The 21,777-nt window shown below is 39.8% G+C and overlaps 1 protein-coding gene across 1 annotated transcript; it reads left to right on the forward strand.

The window, feature by feature from the left end:
* The first annotated feature begins 412 nt into the window (after window positions 1-412).
* LOC116438062 (cryptic protein-like) lies at window positions 413-4,703 on the forward strand. The gene is made up of 6 exons (XM_032096618.1): window positions 413-655; window positions 861-910; window positions 1,025-1,201; window positions 2,093-2,207; window positions 2,313-2,422; window positions 4,245-4,703. The coding sequence occupies exons 1-6, from the start codon at window positions 543-545 to the stop codon at window positions 4,355-4,357; spliced, it is 678 nt and encodes a 225-aa protein (XP_031952509.1). The 5' UTR covers window positions 413-542; the 3' UTR covers window positions 4,358-4,703.
* The last annotated feature ends 17,074 nt before the right edge of the window (window positions 4,704-21,777 follow it).

Raw genomic sequence — 21,777 nt, forward strand, 5'->3', positions numbered from 1 at the left:
TTAGTAGAAATCTCTAAAGTAGGTTTTAAAGATTTCTGCTGCAAAGTGGCACAATCTCATAAAGCAGATCTCCAGCAGAAAACCCTGGCAGAGACAAGGCACGTAGGTAGAATTGAGGCTTTTAAACCTTCATTATATATACCCACTCGAGTTTATGATATACTTATTGCAGTTCTGCAGAACAACGTTGGTTTGTTTGTTTGTTTGTTTTCCCTATGCACGGTATGGTGGTACAAAGTCTTCTGTGTTGAGAACTACACTGGAGTTGAGATCTTCCTGCCTTGGGCTTTTTGTTGTGCTCATGGGCCCTTCAGTCTCCCGCAGCAGTAGGTGCCCCCACCTCGCTCCACCCTTCAGCAGTGCACGTAAATCGGGGGCTGGCCAGGGAATCCCAGCCCGGAGGGATGTTCCTGGCGCCCGGCGAGGGCTCAGCCAGCGGTGCGGCTGGGGACTGAGCCTTGCTGTAAGCTGGACAGCAAGAGGAAGCTTTCGTCAGTCCTGCTTTCTCTTTCCATCGTTGTCCGCGGTGTGAGGACTGCCGCATGCAACAGCCCGCAGTAAAGGGCTCTGGACATCTTCCTTCTGCTCGAGCTCTCCTGGACGACCTCACGGCTATTCCAGGCTGCAGGAAAATGTACTGGGGAAATCATATTAGGTAAGTTTGCCTCAGATGCGGGGGACCTTCTCTAGCCGGGGATATCTATTCCTTTTAAAAGTTCACACGTTCGCCATCCGTTTTAGTGTTTGTGTCTTATTAGCACAAATTTATTTCAGTTCTTTTCTTTCTTTCTTTCTTTCTTCCTTTCTTTCTTTTTTTCTTTTTGGTTTTTTGGTTTGTTTTTTTTTTTCCTTTTTTCCAGAATTCTTTTCACTGTGACTCTGGTCTGGCAGGCTGTTCGCTTAGAAAAAGGTAAGGGACATTTCGTGTTTCCCCCCGTCCCACCGTGTTTCTCCTCTATATTTACAGTGTGTATTTCTTCATTACAAACTACCCGTCCCTTACATATTTGCACTTCTTGTCAAGGACCTGAAAGAGAAGAACATAAGGAAGATGTGAAAAGTCTCAATGCCACAGCACAAAAGCAGCAGCCCAAGAACGAAGAGACCTTTATGCATGCTCTCAGTGACATGAACCAGAGTTATGAAAATAGAAAGCAACAGAGTTCCAGGTCATTCGTACCCTTCACTGGAATTACAGAGAGTAGGTAACATTATTTACGTAAACAATGACATAAAATGGCTTTTAAAAAACATAATATAGTAATGCTTTTAACTGTTGTCCTGGAAGATTCCAGCCTATTGGTTTTCTGTGGCCACTCATTTAAATTACACCCGTAGCCATTTAGTAAATGGTCATAAGAACTTAAGGTAGAACTGAAGATCTCTCACTTGAAAAATGTGTTTAGGAAAAACAAGGAAAGATACTAAGAATGAAGAAGTGTTTGGCCCCTTGTGTTTAAAAAAGCATCTGTGAAATTTTGTAACATTCTGTTATTTTTTTAAAATTCACGGTATTTCATTACCAAAAAAAAAGTTAATTTTATAAAAAAGGTTTGGGCTGCCTGAAAGCAACAGTACTAACAGGAAAAAAAGAAAAATCTGTTTCCTCCTACACATATAAAATTTTAGATTGGTGCTCAATCCCAGGACTCTGAGAAAGGCTTAAAGGGAGCATTTCCCCCCCGCCCCCCCCCCAAAACCAAGTAACTTCCCAGTGACAAAACCTCTTTATTCAAAAATAAGCATCACTTCCCTGTAAAAATGCCCCATTTCTTAGTGTGATTGAAACCTGCGTCTGTCAAAAATGAAATATTTCACTTGAACACACACTGCTGCTACAGGATTTGCCAGGCGTTGCTTCTTCACCATCCTGTAATCCCTGGTAGCTTGTTTCTAATCCTTAACCAAACAAACTGGGTTTAGCTGAACAAACACTCCTAACAGGCATATAATTTTATTGTCTCTAAAGACAGTAAAAGTTGATATCCTTAAGAGACTTTGAGAACTGTAGAGACCTGAGTGAACAAGTGAGGAAAAGGCGATGTTCAGAGCCCCTGAGATGCTTGTTAACCTCTGTAATATTGTCTTGCAGGTAAAAAACTGAACAGACACTGCTGCCAAAATGGAGGGACTTGTATCCTGGGTACGTTCTGTGCCTGCCTAAAGCACTTCACTGGCAGATACTGTGAATATGATGAGCGGCTAAGGTAAAAAAGCAGACCAAAATCAGAGGAAATGAGTGAGGTGCTCTGGATGGTTGTACTGTGTGGTGGGGTCGGGGATGTACCAAATATCTCCCTTGTCATCGACAGCAACTGCGGCAGCATTGCCCACGGCGTCTGGGTGCTGAAGGGCTGTTGGCTTTGTCGGTGCGGCTATGGTACTCTGAACTGTCTTTCAGAAATAATGCACGGTGACTGTGGTAAGAAATGGCACTAAATAAAACATTCTTATCCCGTGGGTGACAGAATTGCCTTCTGCAGTGGTTTGTACTAGGAGTACTCGGAGGATGCTGGAGGTGCACTAGTTAGACTTCTACAGTGGGTTGCTTTGCTACAGAGAATGCATTAGTGAGACAGTAAAAAACACTGCTCTTGACTCTATAGAACATCACAAAAGACACTTTCAGATCTCTATAATTCTGTGCCATAGGAAACTTTCCACCATTCTAGTTGAAAATTGCAGAGGTTAAATACTCCTCTGTTCTTCAAAATCTGTACGTGTCTATGACTATCCACTTAACCAGGACAACTCCTACAATTAAACTAAATCCAAGCATACAAATGTTTCTTAGATAAAGTGAAAAAACAGTAGTGTATACTGGTGTGGTAGAAGTAAAAACTGGTATTACACTAGAGAAAAAAGTACTGAAAACTAATTTAGGCCACTTAACACATAGAATCATCAATCATAATATGTAAATGACCCAAAACTAACCTGAATCTTATTTTAATATCTGTATCGCAATCTTCAGAATATTCTTGTATGAGTTCTAAGACTGAGCACACTCCACACAAAAAAAATATGTAGCCATTACACTGATCATTGTAAAGTAGTGCTATCTAGTCTCCTCAAAAGCACCATATCATTTTAAGTCAAGCCTTTCTGTATCAGCCTGTGAAATTCCCTGAATAAACGGTTGTATACTTTTGAAAACAGTGTACCAACTAGCATAAAGACTTAAAGAACTACTTTACTGGTATTATTTTCCATGGACAACTGACTGATACAGATTGTTTTCAATACCCTTGAGATCACTAGTAAGGATTTAATAATATTTTCTCTTCAGTGGCAAAATCAGTGCAAAATATTATTTTCCTTTTGACCCATAATATCTCAATCTCATCTTATGCTTTTCTTCAGTTGTGCCAACATCACCGGTTAGCAGGGTAAGAAAACAATAGTCTTAAGAATTTCAAGATTCATTTGCACCCCAAGCAGGCTCTTGTTTCCTGACCAGATTCCTACCTGAGTAGCAGTGCCTTGAAGCTGTGACTTCTGAGTTGTAGCACCAACTCAGATGTAAATCAAAACATTAGAAAGTGGCATTCCTGTCTTTGCAACCCTAGACAAAAAAAAAATTAAAATTTAAAATCCACCGGCAGAACCACTTTTTCCTTGAAGTTTTCTGTATTGAACAGTTATATGTGGCACACATCTTGCTCGTTAAACTCTTAATATGTTCACCTTTGAATCAGACCTATTGTTCCTCATTACAGGAGCAAAAGACATAATAGGCCTCCCATGCTCTGTAAAAGTAGTCTACTGCTTACTACTGTTGAGCTCAGCTCAAGAAAGACAATAAAGGTCTCAGTGGAAAATCGTCTGAGCAGGGACTCGGTGGCTTTCACGTACATGAGGGTATGGCTTTTCTGCTTTTGCTAAAAGCAAAGTCCCTTGTTGAAGGAAGGGTTAAAAGCCAGCATTCAGGCTTGAGTGCTTACCTCTTGTGAAGTTCTTCCTCTTGCTTTTGCTTGGTATTTACTTTTGATTATTCTGAGATTAATGCCTGCAAGAGCTGATAAGTGCTATCAGTTGCTCCTCAAACGATCATTGATGGGACATCTATTTACATCTCTCTCCTGAGAATAGCCCCTTTGATTGGTTTTAACAGCTGATACCTTTAACTTAAGTACCTGTGAGATGTCAGAGGACTTTTCAAGTATGTTGAAAATCCTTATGTTTTCAAATTTACATATTTACTCATTAACCATTTTATTTTCTTGATTTTTTTTTTTTTTAAGAACTGAAATCAGAAAAGGAGGAAATTATCAGACTGTACTCTAATGGGTTAAGATTACAGCAAACAGTGTTTTCAGTCACTTGCCTGCTCACCATCCTCCTGGAGCTCTGCTAGTTTGCAGTTGTGAAACTGGACAAGGGGATATATCTCAGGGTTGATATAACCCTCACCATGAATCATACATTTCTTCTACAAGCTACAGAAGACTCTTCTACCTACGTGTTTGAGGCAGATCAAGATGTATACCTGGGTTATTATAAATTCAGATTATATGAATGTGATGTATTTATTATTATATTATTATATTAATACTACTATCAATGTCTGATTCTAACGATTCTTTATTTCTAGAATACTGCTCTTGCAGTGGAAGCAACCCCCCCCCCCCCCAATATTCTATGCCTGAAGTATTGTAACTTAGAGTATTTTCTTTTGTACGCAGTACAACTATTTTAACAAATAAAACTGATTTCATTTCTGAAAACTTTATGTTTAGCTTTATTTAAACTTGAAAATTCTTATCTACCAATTGTTGTTATATTGCATCTTGTAAGAAAAGTGCAGAGTAGAATGAGCAATCAGAAATCTGAAGACATAAGGACGGATTTAAGAGTAGGTATCTTTCAAGCTCTAATATAAAAAACTGTAAAAGTTACACAGTCTTTCAGTTCTTATTCTTATTTATTACAGCAAAATCGTACATATGCATAATCTTAGGCAGGAATCATATATATATTAAGAATACATAAGTGATGGTTATTTGTCTTTTGGGAAATATTCATATTTCACATCCTAGAAATATGAGTTCCTCTTTTTTAAAATGACAGCAAAGAGCAATTATGTTTAACTTTTTCTATAGCAAAGTTGTCTTGATTTATGTGTAATTTGAAAATGAGTATATCTAGGTTGTAGAATACAAAATGTTTGAACATGTAAGTGCATTGAAAAAAATTGCAACGATAAACCTAAAATGTATCTTCATCATTTAAACGTGGAGGTACTACATAGAAACAATCAGATTCATAATTTTATTGGTTAAAAAGACATTACTGATGAAGAAAATTCTTAATGTCTTTTAAAAGTTCAAGATATTTAATTCTTATAATTTTTTATTTATTTTCTGCCACAAATCAAGACAATCCCATTCTTAAGCAGAGAAGGATGCATCGCCAACAAATGACATAATATAGTGGATGCCTTCAATTCTGTGACTACTCAGAATCAGATTTTACAGGGAGTCATTGTGTAAAAACATATTCATGTTAAATACTGCAAGTATTCAGACTGCTCCTTTCCAAATTCGATACTTGTGATGAAAGACAAGGCTCCTCACTTTTCGCATAAGATACACTAGACTAGAAATGCTCCTTTTCTCATTATTTCACACAAAGTGGTCTGTACCCATCAGCCTGTGTTTCCACAGACCAGCTTAGGATAATTAAATATCAAAGAGAACAGCTGGAGGAAAATTGTCGTGCCTTTATTTAACAGATGCTGAAATTGCAGGAATGTCATTGTGAAGTCATCTTGGCTTGCCATAAAGCACACCTGAGAAGTCTGTGGCCAATACAGCTTGTAACGTGTTTCATATAGTCTTTACTTTTTAAAGGAAAGCAGCAAGATATGTGGAAAATACATAGTACAGTAAAAATACATCTGAAGTAATGTTTATTTTTTATTCCTGTAGAAAATATACAGAGCCATTAAAGATTGCAATTTACAAAAGAAAAGAGTGTTTTAATACAGGTTTTACAACAGAACAGCTATTTCTGTTTCAATAACACCCAGAGCAGATTTAATCAGGAAAAACTGGACTGGAATAACTCCCTATTTAGATGAGCCTATGTGCCTGCATGAGTCACCCTGATGAAGCTATTCATTATTGGGTTGGTCTGACTTGCAGAATTAGAGCAACTGAAATGTCTGGCAAAGAAACATTTTCCTGCTGTAGCAAAACATTAGTACAGGGCATCAAACTAGATGCATGGTTCAGTTTCTGCAGTCTCAAAGCATTGTATGGGCGCCTTAGATGCTTAAGTATTTTAATAATGTCAATGCAATTTATTACATCTCTGAATGCCAGAATTCAAAAATTTTATCTGAAAGAAAAAAAATGGACGGTTTTTACTTGTTTGTTTTTAAGATAACAGTTCCTTTTCTCTCTATCTTATTCCATTGCATTCTGTTACTGGAAAATCTGAAAATTCTGCTTCAGGATGGTTTTATATCAACCATACTAAGGCAAAAGTGCCCCCTAAGTGTCAGTTGGTTGTGAAAGATGTTCATCTCATCCTTGTGTCAGAGCTCTGGAAGTTGGTGAGGCATAGGCAGAAGGAAGCACAGTCTGTTGTCCTTGCATACTTCTGAAACAGAGGCAGCCACGGGAGTTGAGTTAGAAGAAAAACAGGTATCTCCTAAAGTTAAAGAAAAACAAGAAAAGGGGAAAAAGAAAAAGCATGCAGAAGCAGTCCCATGCATGGTCTTATTTGCAAATAAAGATGTAACTTAGAAAGAGGAAAACAGAAAGCGCTGAGGAACAAAGGAAATCACACAGTCACAATCTTTGCTTAGGTTAAAACTGTCTCCTCTTTTATCTCTCTCCAGCTGTTTGCAAGAACAGATAAAAGAAAGCATTATTTTCCTCCCCTGTTACCATCTAGGCCTGGCCCACCTTCTAACAGTGCAATTACAGGCACTTTGCTAAGGTTTGTTTATAGCAAACAGCAATGCTTACTCTCCAGCCTCATGCTAACTCACAGACCACTCTGTCAAACATGGCACATCCCAGCCAAGTAGACATCTGTTGCTGCAAGTTCGTGCATGTGTCTTCTCTATATGCAGCCACATTTGGGCAGGGGGAAGACCCTCAAAGAGAAATATTTATCAGATGATCCTCAGGGCCCCAGAGCACTAGATCTTTTCCTCCTCACAGTTGACTCCAGAACTGAAACAAATGGTGCCGCCTGCAGCTGGCCTCCGTGGCTTCACCCTTGCAATTGCTCCAGCCTCCATCACTCTAGGGGCATGCCACAGCTGATAAGAGCCCAGACTGAGGAGCAGTGTGGTGGAGAGGCTGCCCTCTCTGTGGCCAAGAGCCCTGGAGCTGGAGTTCTGCTGCTAGGCACAGATCTGCAGGGGGATGCTGCCATCTGCCCTTAACACATTGCCCATTTAAGGGAAGGGATTAATTTTGCATAAGGCCGTTTAGTGCACCAGGGTGCACATACAAACCTGGAAAGCTAACTTTCAGGTACCAGATACTGAGGAAGTGTCACTTATGTGTCTCTTTGAGTATCTGATGGTTATCTCTTGAGGTGACTTTATTCCAAGGAGATAGGGATTTCTGTTGCCCCTGAGAAGTGTTAATGGTACCTATAGGTGCCAATAGCCTTCTCTCACCTAGAGAAAAAGCCATCCAAAACAAAATTAGAAGTAATTTCCCACACTTTTTTATCCAGAGTTATTTGGGGGTTCCTTTTGTTTTTAATTGGCGTATTTGAGATTACTAAGGTTGTATTTTGCTATTCGTCTTTCATTGACAATTCTGTGTCAGCAGGCTACACATCTGGATCATTACACCCATAAATTTCATACACCTGAGCAAATATACAGTAACTTTATAACTTGTCTTCCATCTATTGGAAGGGTAATATAGTACAGCAGGCTGGCTTATATGTCAAGCAGCCCTGTGAATCAGAATTACATAACCATAGAATATCTTGAGTGGGAAGGTACCATCAAGGATCATCAAGTCCAACTCTTGTATCCACAAAGGGGAACCTAAATGTTAAACCATATATATTTAGGAGCATTGTCCAAAGTTATAGGTGTACATCTTGTGGAGGCCTATCTAGCTACACTGCAATCATCACCTGTAATTCACCGTCTGCCTCATCTTTTACAGCACGGTCATGTACAAGCATGAGAGACTTAATGACAAAACAGCAGCTGTATACCTGCCCTCTGCAAAATTACCCAGCTTTGTGAGTACTCCTTGTGATTGCAAAGCACCTTCTTGGTCAGAGAAGATATTAAAACCTGTAATTCCCTCCACATTTGGCTGATTGACCTTGCCCTTAGCTTATGCTGCTGTGAGGGTGACTTCTTGATAAGGTCATGAAGCTGCCATATGTCACTGGAATAAAATCAGATGCCTTATGCATGTTGGGTCTAGCATTTGTCCTCAGGTACATGCTGGCACAGAAATAGCTTTCATTAGCAGCTGTCTTCATCTGCTGAAGCCCAAACATATCTTTACAAAACTACAATTTATAATCCAGCCTGTGAGGCTTCAGTTCAGATATTATTTGTTTGATAATGTTTGGATGAAATGTTGGGAATGTACTACCAGGACAGAAGCACTGGTAAAGGCTCAAAAGCAAACAACCAGAAAGGCACTGGCATTAAAGGAAGCACACTGTCCAGCTGAGCCTCCAGCAGCTGGTCCCAAGGACTCAGATCTCTTTCTCTGACAGCTGAGATACTTCTCTGAGCTTCACACTTTGTCTGGGGCAGAGCTTGTCACCTTTCACTGGCTTTCTGTGAGCAGAAATAGACATACAACCTGTGAAGTTCCAATGAAAGGACTGGGTCTGGCAGGACTATGGCAGACATTTTCAACCCATCTGTAGAGTTTTCTGTCACTGGACAGCCAAACAGTGTTGAACATTAAATTTTTTATAGCCATGGCACCTAACATCCTGCATCTCTTATCAGCAATGCATCTTTTTGCACGTTTTCTATGATATGATGTTTGTATCTTCCCCATAAACAGAAAGCTAGATGTGATTAATTCTATTTATAAATCATTGCAAAAGGTTATAAACAAGAATAAATCTCATATATATATACACCAAAGAAACAGATAGTTCTGTCTCCTATACTAACATAAAAGCTCTAGTCAAATTCTAGAAAGTTTTGTGGGGAAAATTGTACTTCATGTTTTTGAATCACCAAGATTATGTCCTTCCAAAAAGTATGAAGAGGAGTATCAGGAAAAAATTTGATTAAAAATAAAGAAGTGGTACAATGCTGAAAAGACAAGCAAGAGCATCTTTGTACAGAACAAGCAGAGAGTCAGGATCAAAAAGAAAAACTGGTGTCAAAAAACCTCCCCACCTGATTCTGTACATGAACTAAAGAGTGTTTCTTGGACCAAAACCTTTAAAAAAAAAAGACAAAATATTATCAAACTTGTCAAGTCCCCTGTTTACATGTCAGCCTTGTTCTTCCAGTCCCAGCATTATGTTTCCTCACCTCAAATTTGTTTTATGCAGCACCAGTACTGAAGCTACTCCTTGTACATGGAGGAAATCTCTCATGGAAGACAAAGTGCCTGTACACCTTAATTAGCTTTGAAGGTACCTTATGGAGGCCATGTGATGTTAAAATGAATCTGAGCCTATCTGTTAGGCTGGTGTTGGTTTGCTAAATTGTGCCAATAGCATTTATGATGCATATTGGTAACAGAGATGGAAATTTCTTATTGCTTTTAACACCAGTCTTTAGGGGAAATAAGAAATAAAGAAGCATGCTTCCTGCTCTGTGTTTCTGCCTTCCACTGCTCTTCACAGAGGCTGTACCCCATCACTCTCTGTGTGGACATGTGAGAAGCAACTCAGTGGAGAAAAAGATTTGTGCAGATACGCTGTGCAGTACATCTCCAGCAGTGCAATAACATGCAACAAAAGCCAATTAAGGACATTCCTATGCTGTGTTCTTCTTTTATCTGAGCACATATGATATGCCTATCACTAGCCATGCTAACCAAAAACAACTGCAAAGTTCAACAGTGCTAAAATACACGGAGGCCAACAGCTAGAACAGGTAATCACACATGCAGGTAAATCTATGCAGCAAATATGAATTCCAGGAGCCAAGTATGTATATCCAGTATTGCAACTTTCTCAAGTAGATAGCAAGACCACAGAGGCAGGCACCTATTGTCCCCTTTGTACTGATATGATCCACAGTCAGACAGGTCCACTCACTTATTCATCCAAAATATTTTCTCATTACATTGGCCTAATTTCTAGATAGACCGTCTCTGCCGACAGAGGGATGTGGCAGAAGCATGCAGCAAAAGTGAAGAGGAGCCCACAGTTAGACAAGCCAGAACTGGTTATGTAATCACTGCTTTAAAGTTAACAGCTTAGTTAGTTAGAAAAATTGTCAGCCTTAGTTTCAAAAGGAGACTTCAACATGCAGAGACAGCGTAAAAACTAAATGCCAATGGGCAGAAAATCTGCTCATGAATTTCCATTATAGTATCTAAGCAGTACAAAAAATCCCATGGGAACAAGAGAAAAAAATCATTATTTACTTGGCAGTAGTGACACCATTAATGGAATATTACATAGCATTTTGTCATCTTCTCTTTGTAAAGGATATTGAAATTTGTAGAAGTTTCAGGGGACAAAAAATACAGACATGATTTTAGATATAAAAATAGACACTACAATGAAAAATGTAGCAAGTTAAGTTCATTATGAAAGCAAGAATTATGAGTAACTTGTTCTCCCAGAGGATCACATGGGAATATACTCAGGCCCAAAAGTTTGTTGAGCTGACAGCCATTTTCACTGTTTTACACAGAAGTACTCCAATGGAGACAGTGTAGCTTTCACCAGGAGACAAACATGCCAGTGTTAACACCAGTGCTAAGAATTTAGATTCACTCAGAATTTGCAGAAAGGCTGCTTGTTAAAAGACTGTCAAGCCAATGAACAAGCACCACGACATGCATGTTAGTGTCTGCATTTATGTGTCCAGCAAATGAGGGCAGTTCTGGAGCAGGCTTTGATGTCACAATCACTGGAGGTTCCACAAGTGAAGCAAGAGAAATCCTGAAGAAAATGAGTGAAGAAGATGAGGCATTATTAGCTGGATATTAGCTAAACAATAAACAATAACATTAAACAGTAAACAATAACATTAAAAGCCATGTACATGAATTGCAATAAACATCGCTGTGTTAAAACACAGCTATATTATTTGCAGTGTGTAGCCCCTAGAGTGCCTACAAGCCGTCACCGAGGCTGAGATTTTTCTGTGCTGGGCACTGTACAAGTGCACAGGAAGAATGAACCTGTCCTCAGCAACTGACACACTGATGGATTATTTTCTGACAGTTAACAAAGTATCTGCTACCGCAGTCTGGCTCCATTTTCCAAGGCAAAACCCTTAGCGCGCACACACTCCTACTTCAGTCATGTTTTCATCAGTCCTGTTGGTTTTACTGTTTATTTTCCATCTCCTTTGTACTGTTCCTCAATAACAACATCAGCACAGGCAGCAGTCACCAGGAGATGGCATCATTAGAAGTTGATAACACTGACTTAAACTGCAGTCAGATGCAAGTGTGAGACTGAATAAAGCAGTAATGACTGAGTTCCTGAGCCTCACAGTACTGATAAAAACTAACATTCCCAAAGCAAGTATTTGAATGCAAGGTGTGACTTTTTAAAATGTAATTTTCAAAAGATGAAGCCGCTATTATCTGCTGCTTTCACTACTAACCATGTATCTTTCTGTATGAACTAAGGCTGAGCATACTGTCAACACTTAGCAAAGACTGTTCTTACACTTACTATAGAATCGATGAGAGACAGCTTTTCCTAGGCAATTAGGAAAAAGAAAAATCTTGGGCTGGTAAAAGGAGTATACAATTACATAAATGTTTTCACAGATAATATTTACAAAAGTTATGGAAAATAATGTATAATTTTTTCAAGTGTTTTTCATATCGCCATTCTACTCATGTTAAATCAAGCTTTCAGTGAGTGAATAAGCTTGATCTGATCTACTGCAGGGATGAGTAGTGATTTTTGTATCACTGTGCAAAGTCTTGGACAAAGTGAAATAATTACCTTTAATCTTACTGTTCCATCAAAGAGACTAAGGAACCCACTTGCTGGGTTAAGTGTGTCAGAAAGACAAATTATACCAGCTCTGTGTGCATGGATCCTAAGGTGTTGAATACTAATTTTAAAGGAATTTTATCAGATAGCCAGATGAAAAGAAGTAACAGGGACTTGTTACTTTTCAAGAGCATATGCTTTCCCTGGCTGCGGGCAATTAAAGTTTGACAGCTTTTTGAGATAAACATATAAAATAGGCTTGAAAATATTTGTTTGTAAAATATTCAGGTCTTAGGATATTTTATAGAGTTGAGGTAGAAGAAAAGACTATTATATTTTGATAACATCATTTGGAGACACCATAAATAAGTACAGGATGATAGGTTAATTAAAGCACTTCACAGAACTCAGTCTTATAGATTGATGATAAAGAGGAAAATGTGTCAGTGTGTGAAATAACATTCCTGAGAGATAAATTAGTTATCTGTGACGCTTATTATTTTTCCTTAACACTCTCATGCACTGACCTTGATATTCTGCATATGTGATTATCTTAGATATAATAAAAATACTTCTTTAATAATTCAAAATATAATGAAACAGGCACTGTCATATATGCTGCCTGGTCTCTTTTACTGTGTCTTTCTGCTCCTGAATACTGATGAGAACTGCTGCTAGGCAAACGAAAGGGTTGCTTTAACCTTATAAAGAGCTATGAGTAAATAGCTTTGCCTGTGATAACATTTTCAGGAATTAAGAGTAAAATAGACTAGTATGTTAGTTATGGCAGCATATCTCAAATCACAGAATTATTAAGGTGAGGAAAAACTGTATGATGCTCTGGGTGGTGAACAATTTTTTAGTAAATTGGTGAACAGTCTTTGCTGGATGTCCGTTTTCCAACATCATACAATATCCTTAAGGGTACAGCTAGGCCAATATCACACCTGTGCACCCATTAAAATTAAGGCAGCACAAAAACCTACATGTTTTTATCTCTTCTTCCAAGAATCTTTCATATATTGCTATAATAGTGTCTCACTACCTATTTGTTCTCTCCCTGCTGCAGTCTCCCCGCAAATTCAGATACATCCCACAAGTGCCACAGATTCATTTCCAAATAGCATAGACAACTTATCTTCAATTTTGATATGTAAAAGTGTTTTCTGCCCAAAATGTTTCCAGCTGTTACACGGAGCTGACATGCTCACAGATCTGTGAAGGGTCATCTCCCACAGAGTCTTCCTTCTCCTACAAAATCAGATTAAACTCAAAAGACCCCAGATCTGATTTCTTCTCATTCTAGAAAGAAAAGGCACCAAGAAGAGCCAAGGCACCTGAGTTTCAGGAACAGCCTGAAAATAAGGTAGGCAAAGATCAGCTCTAAGAGTCAGAGTCAGCTGCAAGAGTTGATTAAACAGGAAATTTTAGTAGCTCTTCTTTTAAGGTCAGATTTAAGATGCAATTTAGGAAAGAAAAAACGCAGGAGCTGTAACATACTTCTAAGCCTGGTAAATGCTATTGCTCATCCTTAATCCAACCAACAGAAATGTAACATAACAGGAAGGAATTTTTCAGTTACGGCTGAAAATTGCAACAGATGATTTTATAGGTAGTGGATATAATTTCATTTTGGTTGAAGGGTCTATGCTTCTCCATAGACTGGCTTGCAGGACTCTTCTTTGCTCCCTTTTTTATTCTCCACCAGCATTTGTGTTTCAGGAAGGAATAACAACCCAGAATCTACAACTAAGATGGTTTTTAACCATTTTTGAGTAACCTGGTTAAAAAATCTCCCCAAATTTCTCCCTGCATTAGTGGTTATGGTGACCACAAGCCTGGAAATTCACTCCAAGGATAAATCTGGAAAGGAGAGGCCAGTGTCTTCATATGTACATGGTACATGTAGAACATGGTGAAATCCTGAAGCGTCCCTTCTTCTTGTTTAGTGAGGCTTAAAAATACTGTGATATGTACAAAACACATGGGAAGACATTATGGGTACAGACATGAAGTCACAGGGTATAGAGCCTGTGTTAGTTGAAGAAGGAGTCATTAACACGTGTGTTAGGTTTGCACATTCTATATTACTTCACGGTTTTTTGCCTTGGTCTGTGCAGTCACCTGGTGCAGCTAATTAGAGGAACTGCTCAAGGACACAGGCTCACACAGATGTTGGCAGGTAACTTCAAAAATGTCAAAACCATGGCAGAAAAGGAGGAAGTGGTCATATAAATGTAGTCACTTTGAGAGAATGCAGTAGGAGCTCACCATTGTAAAGAGGAGGTACTGTCAATCAAATTCCCAAAAAAGCCTCAATGTCATTTAAAATAAATGGTGAACTCCCCTAAAATGTTTTTTAAAATTTAATTTCAAAATAGTGGCAGGACTATTGAAAAACACCTACAAAGGATGAATATAAACAAGATCTGGTTTTTGATGAGAATCACATATGTCTCTCAACCACCTACAAAAAATCATGAGTACGAAGTCAAATGGGGGAGTAACAAGGGATTCAAGCTGCACTCTTGGCACTGGCAGCCTTATTGCCAGGATCAGAGGAGCCATTGGTACTGATTTCATGGGGCTTACTTTATGTTGAAGGAGGTTACTATTTCAGGCCTATTTCTTTTATAGGGTCATTGATTTATGTAGTTACCTTAACACCAGCACGTAAGAGGGATTTTTGCACTCCCTGCATCAACAGTCTCCTTGGTCCGTATGGCTTTTCATTTTCAGAGCTGCTAAGCACTCCTGACTCACCAAAGTGTGTTCTGGTTGCTGACTCCAAGGCCCCAAGAATATCTACATGACTTGTGGCACAATTTGAAAAAAGGTTAGATGCAACAGGAGAACAATCCACTTAAGGACTTCTCAGAGATTTCTATACTTTCTTGTCTTCACCCTACCAGTCCGAAGCACTCAAGTTAATGCACTTCCACTAGGAACTTCTACAATCATCCAATGCCTTCATCCACGAGGCAGCTCTCTGACAAGAAAGTCAGCAACCGACTCAGGTGCCTGACATCTGCTTGAAAGACATGTACAGCAAGTTCAGCAAATGTACAGCATTAATGGTATTCATAGCCAGAAGGCAAATGATACATAGTACAGTCCAATAGGGTCAGGTTCTCTCATCCCATTAAATTATGTAGTTTCCCAGAAGAGATTGATATGGTAAATTTTCACATATGTGTAAAACATAATGGCTAGGAAGTTTGAGCAGTAAGTCTATAGAAAGGACTGGAGAGAGAGGAAAAAAAAAAAGGAAAAAAAATACTTGCTTTGAACATGAAGTAGTACGGCAAACATATTTGCTGAGTGGTGAAGCCCCGTGGATGCTGTGTTGTCCTAATCAGAAGTGAAAATGACACAAATGATGACAAGAATAATCTTCCCTCAAGACAAAAAATTTCTAAACACAGGGGGAAAGCAAAAAATATATTTCCTCCTGCTGCTTAGGTCTCATTTCAGACATAAATAACCTTTAAATACTTAATAGTTCCTAATTTTGCTGATTCATTTAATGAAATTATTAACTCTTCTGCAAACCTGGCAGAAGAAGGTTGTCCTTATCCTCTGTTGTCTGATGGAATCATAGAATTCTAGAATACTTTGTGTTGGAGGGGATCTTGAAAGCCATCTAATCCCATGCCCCTGCGGTGACATCTTTCACTAGATCAGGTTGCTCAGAGCCCTGTCCAGCCAGACCTTGAATGTTTCCAGGGATAGGTCATCTGCCATGTACCTGGGCAATGAGTTCCTACGTTTCACTAGCCTCATCATAAAAATAATTCCCCCTTGCATTTAGTTTGAATATATGCTCTTTCAGTTTAAAACCATTACCCCTTTACCTACCACAACTGGTCCTACTAAAAAGGCATTAAGGTAGATGACATCGATTACACTTCCCCTGTCCACTGATGGAGTCACTCCATCACAGAAGGCCCACTGGGTCAGTCAGGAAGGACTTTCCATTGATGAAGTCTTGCTGGTTGCCTTGAATCACCTCCCCATTCTCCATGTGCCTAAGCATAGCTTCTAGGAGGATCTGTTCCATGATCTTCCCAGGCACAGAAATGATGCTGACAGGTCAGTAGTTCCCAGGGTCCTCCTTTCTACCTGTTTTAAAGACACATGCATTGTCTCCCTTCTACCAGTTACCTGAAACTCCACCAGTCTACCACTACTTTTAAAATATCATGGAGAGTGGCTTGGTGGCTACCTCAGCTAATTTGCTCAGGACTCTGGGATACTTCATGTCAGGTCCCAAAAACTAAAGTACGTTCAGGTTCCTCAGGTTCTCATGAACCTGAGCCTTACACACAAAAGGATTTTGCTCCCCCAGTCCCTGTCTTGAAGTCCACTTGTGGCAGAGGTGTGGGAAGAGACATGGTCATTAAAAACTGAGGCAAGAAAGTTACTGAGTACCTCAGCTGTCTCCTCACCTGTTACTCATTTGCCAGTGATGCCAGTCCTGTCAGGATCAGATCCATCCAGACTTATAGCTAGAATAATAAAAGACAGGCTGGTCTCTTCTGTCAAAAACATTCTTGGGCCACCTCCTGGCAGCTTTTCCCCATATCTATGTGCTTCATCCATCAAGATCCATTAACCTACAGTGTGCAGACAGCAAGGTGCTGAAGAGTAGCAGTTGACACAAGAAGGCCATAATCACAGGTCAGGAACAGGGCATTTAGTGACCATCACCCACACCGGTCCACTAACACTTCTGTGTACACGAGGAAGGGGAAGGAAGACAAGATGACAGTCCAGGGAGCAGAGCTAAGTATGGGGATGTGCTTTTAGAGCACACCTACACACTGACATGGCTCTGAAGAATTTTTTGGGCATATTCAATCTTGTACTCAATTGACAGAAAGAAAGATTATTTCTGGGTAAACCAATTCTAAATCAACTTTATCATAGGTCAAACTTATACTGAAGAAATTTTGTATTCAAGTTAAAGACTTCATAAAATACATTCTGTGAAGGATCTTTTAGTAATCACTAGGGATATAATAGCTCCTTGCATGAATTTAGTTGATATATCTGACACACGAAACATTTTAAAATTTTATCATCCATATATGTACATACAACAGACAAAGAATTTATTCTGTTCATGTTCAGAAAAATGTTCTTAACTGATGCAACATATTATTTCCTTTTTTTGTCGCATTTAAAGTTACTGTGGTCCTCTTTCAACAACTATGAACAAAGATTCAATTTCTGATACAAAATATTAGTTAAGCATTTAAATCTATTCTTAGGAAATGGTCTAATTGGCCATAGCAGTCACACTTAAAACTGTTTATCATCTAATCTAGTTTGCATTAGCTATATACTTAATGCAAAGGAAAAGAAAGAAAAAACTCCCAAAATTTCTATTGGCTTCCATCCCTCCTGAAAGTTTGGCTATTTCACAGGTGGCAGATCTGTGTCTCCAAGCTGGTCACATAGCAGGTCTTGGCAAGTAAACAATCAGAACTTTTTCAGTGCTGCTGTTGCCAAAATCTGCTGCTGTGTAATGGCCCAGGCTACTCCTTGCTCTCATGTAGTTACATGATCTTAATCTGCCACAATTTAGGTTTTATTTAACACATACCTGGTACCCTTGTAATCTTGCAGCAATCTTTGCTCACTGAGGACTGTATTAGCAAGAGACTTTTATAATGGCAGGTTCTGGGAGCTAATGGTCATTTTGGGTCTCTGTGTTTACAAGAAACATGTTGGTGACAACCTTTCGTATCTGGATTGAGTGCAAGAGTTAAATCAGATTTCTTTCTGAAGCACACAAAAGACAGAATAGGCCCTCAGATCTCACATTACTGTTCAAATTCTAAGGCCAGCCAGAATAAAGTCTGGTCTGTTTTTCTAATGCAGATACAGTCTTAAGAGGAGCCAAGAAGCAGCAAAAGGCAGCCTGTTTATCATCTCAGTTAACTGACATGGTAAACCCTGAGATGAGATCCTTTCCCTCTGATACATTGGTAGAAGCAAAGTGAGTACATCTGAGTACATCTATGCTTGGTTCTGAGTAAAGTTTGAGTTAGGTTAAAACTGGAGTTCAGCAGGTGCACAGCGGGGGTACAGCTACACTGTCCTTGAGATATTCACAAAGAAACTGCAACCACAGATTTATCCATGACCATAAAAATCACTTTTTAAAGCCTTTCTCATCCTTCTTCTTACCTTACTTTCTTCCCAAGCAAAAGAGTTCAAAATCATCCAAAGATAATTTGAGCTTCCATAGAGAAGCTGGTGAAGTAGCATTTGCCTCTATGAGAGGTACAGAATGCTCGAATATTTAAGATCTATGGGATATTAAAAGAAGACAAAAAGTCATGCAATTAACATGCTGCTCTAAATTTCTGCTTCCCTATCATCAAAGTATCTGACATCATCCCATGGAAATTCATACCAATACCGGAGTCCCTGTGGACCTTCATTAACTTTTTAGCAGCAGGTTTGATGTCTCCAACAGCTCCAGTTCAACCCATTTAACTTTTTCTAACTGAAGCACCTAAAGTTTGGCTATATATGAACTATAATGCTATAAACAAAGCCATAAGATGCTGAATTACTCCACTGAGACAGTTTCTCTCCATGACTTTTACACTCCAAACTCCACTCAAACAGTAGGTACACTGGAGCAGGATCTGCATTGGCTGATTTTAATACAGGATCAAAAACCTCTTTCCTGCACTCATTAAACTGATGCCTGAGGGTGTGTAGAGCAATTTTATTCCTGACTCCAGTGTCATAATAAGATGGAAAAAATCCATGTCAAAATTGCAGGCAAATTCAACACATCATAGAAGCCTTTCTGGACAGGTTACTATAGAAGTTCATTTGGACTGGAAGGTAGTGTCAAACACACAGAAATGCTAGGACAGAGCAGGTGACACCAGCAGCCTTTTCCTTCCTTTCCAGCAAAATTCTCCCCTGCAGTGCACAGAGCCAGGCTAATTACACTTCCATGGGGAAGCATCTGTGTATCTAGCAGCTTCAGTGTGCAAATTTCAGCTTGATGCAATTTAAAGTGCTTGAAAACTTTACAGTCCTGGAAAAAATAGAATCGCGGAAAGGCTGCAGGCAGGCAACTAACAAGAGAATTAGGAAAAGCTACTATTGGATCTTACATCTCTAATTTTTCTGATTGCAAAACACAATATCACAATTACAATAAACACTGAGCAGCCTCTGTAAATGTTTTAGCTGTCATGTAACTGGTGCCAGTAAGAAGTTTCATTCAGCTAATAAAATGTGTAAACTCTTCAGTCTGCTACTTTGCTGACCTTGAGATTATCCCATAAGAGGTATTTATAAAGAAAACAGTTGTGTGTCATAGGCATGGATGATGTGAGGTACACATCATTGAGAATGTACTCAGAGTAAAAATCCAGATAAGATAGAAGGTATACTTGTAAGCAAAGTGGAAATCCAGCTCTTGATTATTTCGGTGTTATTTAAACAAGTCCCCACCACCCAATTCAAGGTTTGGCCCAAGAGACAAAAAATGAGTTTACAGACATCAGTGAAATTAAGTGACCCTTTCAGTTATCCAGTCATGACAATTTTTTTCATATACTTTAGGCCAACATTCAGTGTCATATCCAGCAGGCAGGGCTAAAACATTTTAAGCAGGTGTGTTTTCTCCAGATGTACCCTCAGAGATGCCAACACAACATAGCAGGGTTCAAATCAATTCATGTGCAATGGGGGACAGGGAAACACTGTGCCTCCGGCACAGTATTGGCTGCAGGACAGTCCATCAAGGAAAATCCTGCCTGCTCTTTCACTCTGCAGTATTAGGTCTACTAAAGGACTACTGGTGGTTTTCCAAGGCAGGTTTTAAAAACATCACACTGCAAATATTTACAGAAGCATGAAAACCAGTTGCTTTCTTGGGAAGGTAGTGTATTGGGTTTGTGTGGCCAGGTTTTGGTAGCAGGGAAGGATACAGGGATGCCTTCTATAAGAAGTTCTATGACCAGAAAAGCCAATCCCTGGCAGCTTCGAAGATGAATGTGTCACTGGCCAAGGCTGGGCCAATTAGAAATGGTGGTAACACTGAGATAACATACTTAAGGCAAAAATCTTATTGTGCAGGCATAATTGTGTCCAGAGAAGAGCAGAGTGAGAATATGTGAGAGGAACAGCCCTGCAGACACCAAAGTCAGTGGATAAGGAGGGGCAGGAGATGCTTCAGGTGCTGGAGCTGAGATCCCTCTGCACCCCATGGTGAAGCAGCTGTGACCCTAGAGCCTATGGAGGTCTGTGGGGATGCAGAGATCCACCTGCAGCCCGTGGAGGAGACCCACGTCAGGGCAGGTGGATGCCGGAGAGGAGGCTGTGAACCCACAGGAGGCCTTTGCTGGAGCACGCTCCTGGCAGACCTGCGGAGAGAGCAGCCCAGACTGGAGCAGGTTTTCTGGCAGGACCTGTGACCCTGTGGCCTGTCCTTGAAGGACTGCAGCCTGTGATCCACGTTGGAGCAGTTTCTGGAGGACTGTTGTCCATGGGATAGACTCACACTGGAGAAATACATGGAGAATTCTCTCCTGTGGGAGGGACCCCACACTGGGGCAGGGGAAGGACTTTTCTCCCTGAACAGCAGCAGGAACATGTGATGAACTGACTGTAACCCCCATTCCCCATCTCCCCATGTTGCTGGAGGGGAGGAGGTAGAGCTCATGAAGAAGGGAGGAGTAGGGGAAATGTGTTTTTAAGATTAATTTACTCTCATTGTCCTGCTCTGATTTTGTGGGTAATAAATTCAATTAATATCCCCAATTCAAGTCTGTTTTACCTGTGATGCTATTGATGAGTGATCTCTTCTGGTCCTTATCTCAGCTCATGAATCTTCATTATACTTTGTCTCCCCTGTCCTTTTGTGAAGGAGAGTGATAGACAGGCTTTGGTGGGAATCTCTGGAATCCATACATGGTCCAACCACTACAGATAGACACCTAAACTGATCAGACTCTTACTTTCCATCTAAGTAATCTGCTCCATTCTTGGATTTGTGAAGTTTGGAGAGAGCTGCTAAAACTGCTGTGACCTGTGCTGCTCCTGGACCAATGAGGACATAGTCCAGCAGTGACAGAAATCCTTCTTCATGACTTTCTAACTGCCATTGCATCAATCCAGAACAAGAAGGATGTGAATACCAGGTGCACCGTGAATACCAACAAGTGCATGGTACAGTAGCTGCTTAAAGCTCTCTCCAGATTTTATTTTCTCTAGCATCAAAGAGAAAAGAAGCATGAGATGTTTACTTAATTGGCAAGATTCTGTGAAATGTCTTCTCCTTTCACCTCCTCTACTTTCACATCAGATCTAAGAATAGCCACACAGTGAAGGGGCCAGGCTGACAAAATATAGACTAAATGTACCAGGATTATTTGTGCTAGAGTAGGAGCTGACTGCTACTTTTATTTCCAACTCTCCCACATGTGAACAACAGCACACAATCAGAAAACCAAGACAGAATTTGATTCCTGCAGATAAGTAACACCTCAGGTGCCCCAAAGGTTTACATTCCATCAATTATTTTGTAGATTCTTCTGTGGTCTCTGCTGATGACACCACGGAGGTGTTTACAAGAACTTTTGCAAAGTAGAGATGAGAGCTGTTATACAAGCAGTTTCTGGTAAGCAGCTCTGAGAT

This window comes from Corvus moneduloides, chromosome Z, assembly GCF_009650955.1.
Source record: "Corvus moneduloides isolate bCorMon1 chromosome Z, bCorMon1.pri, whole genome shotgun sequence".
NCBI lineage: Eukaryota > Metazoa > Chordata > Aves > Passeriformes > Corvidae > Corvus > Corvus moneduloides.

Excerpts from the sequence above, each read along its gene's own strand:
- LOC116438062 (XM_032096618.1), top strand. The coding sequence starts at position 543 with ATGCAACAGCCCGCAGTAAAGGGCTCTGGACATCTTCCTTCTGCTCGA. Across the intron at positions 656-860 it reads TACTGGGGAAATCATATTAG|AATTCTTTTCACTGTGACTC; the intron begins GTAAGTTTGCCT and ends CCTTTTTTCCAG. Across the intron at positions 2,208-2,312 it reads GAATATGATGAGCGGCTAAG|CAACTGCGGCAGCATTGCCC; the intron begins GTAAAAAAGCAG and ends TGTCATCGACAG.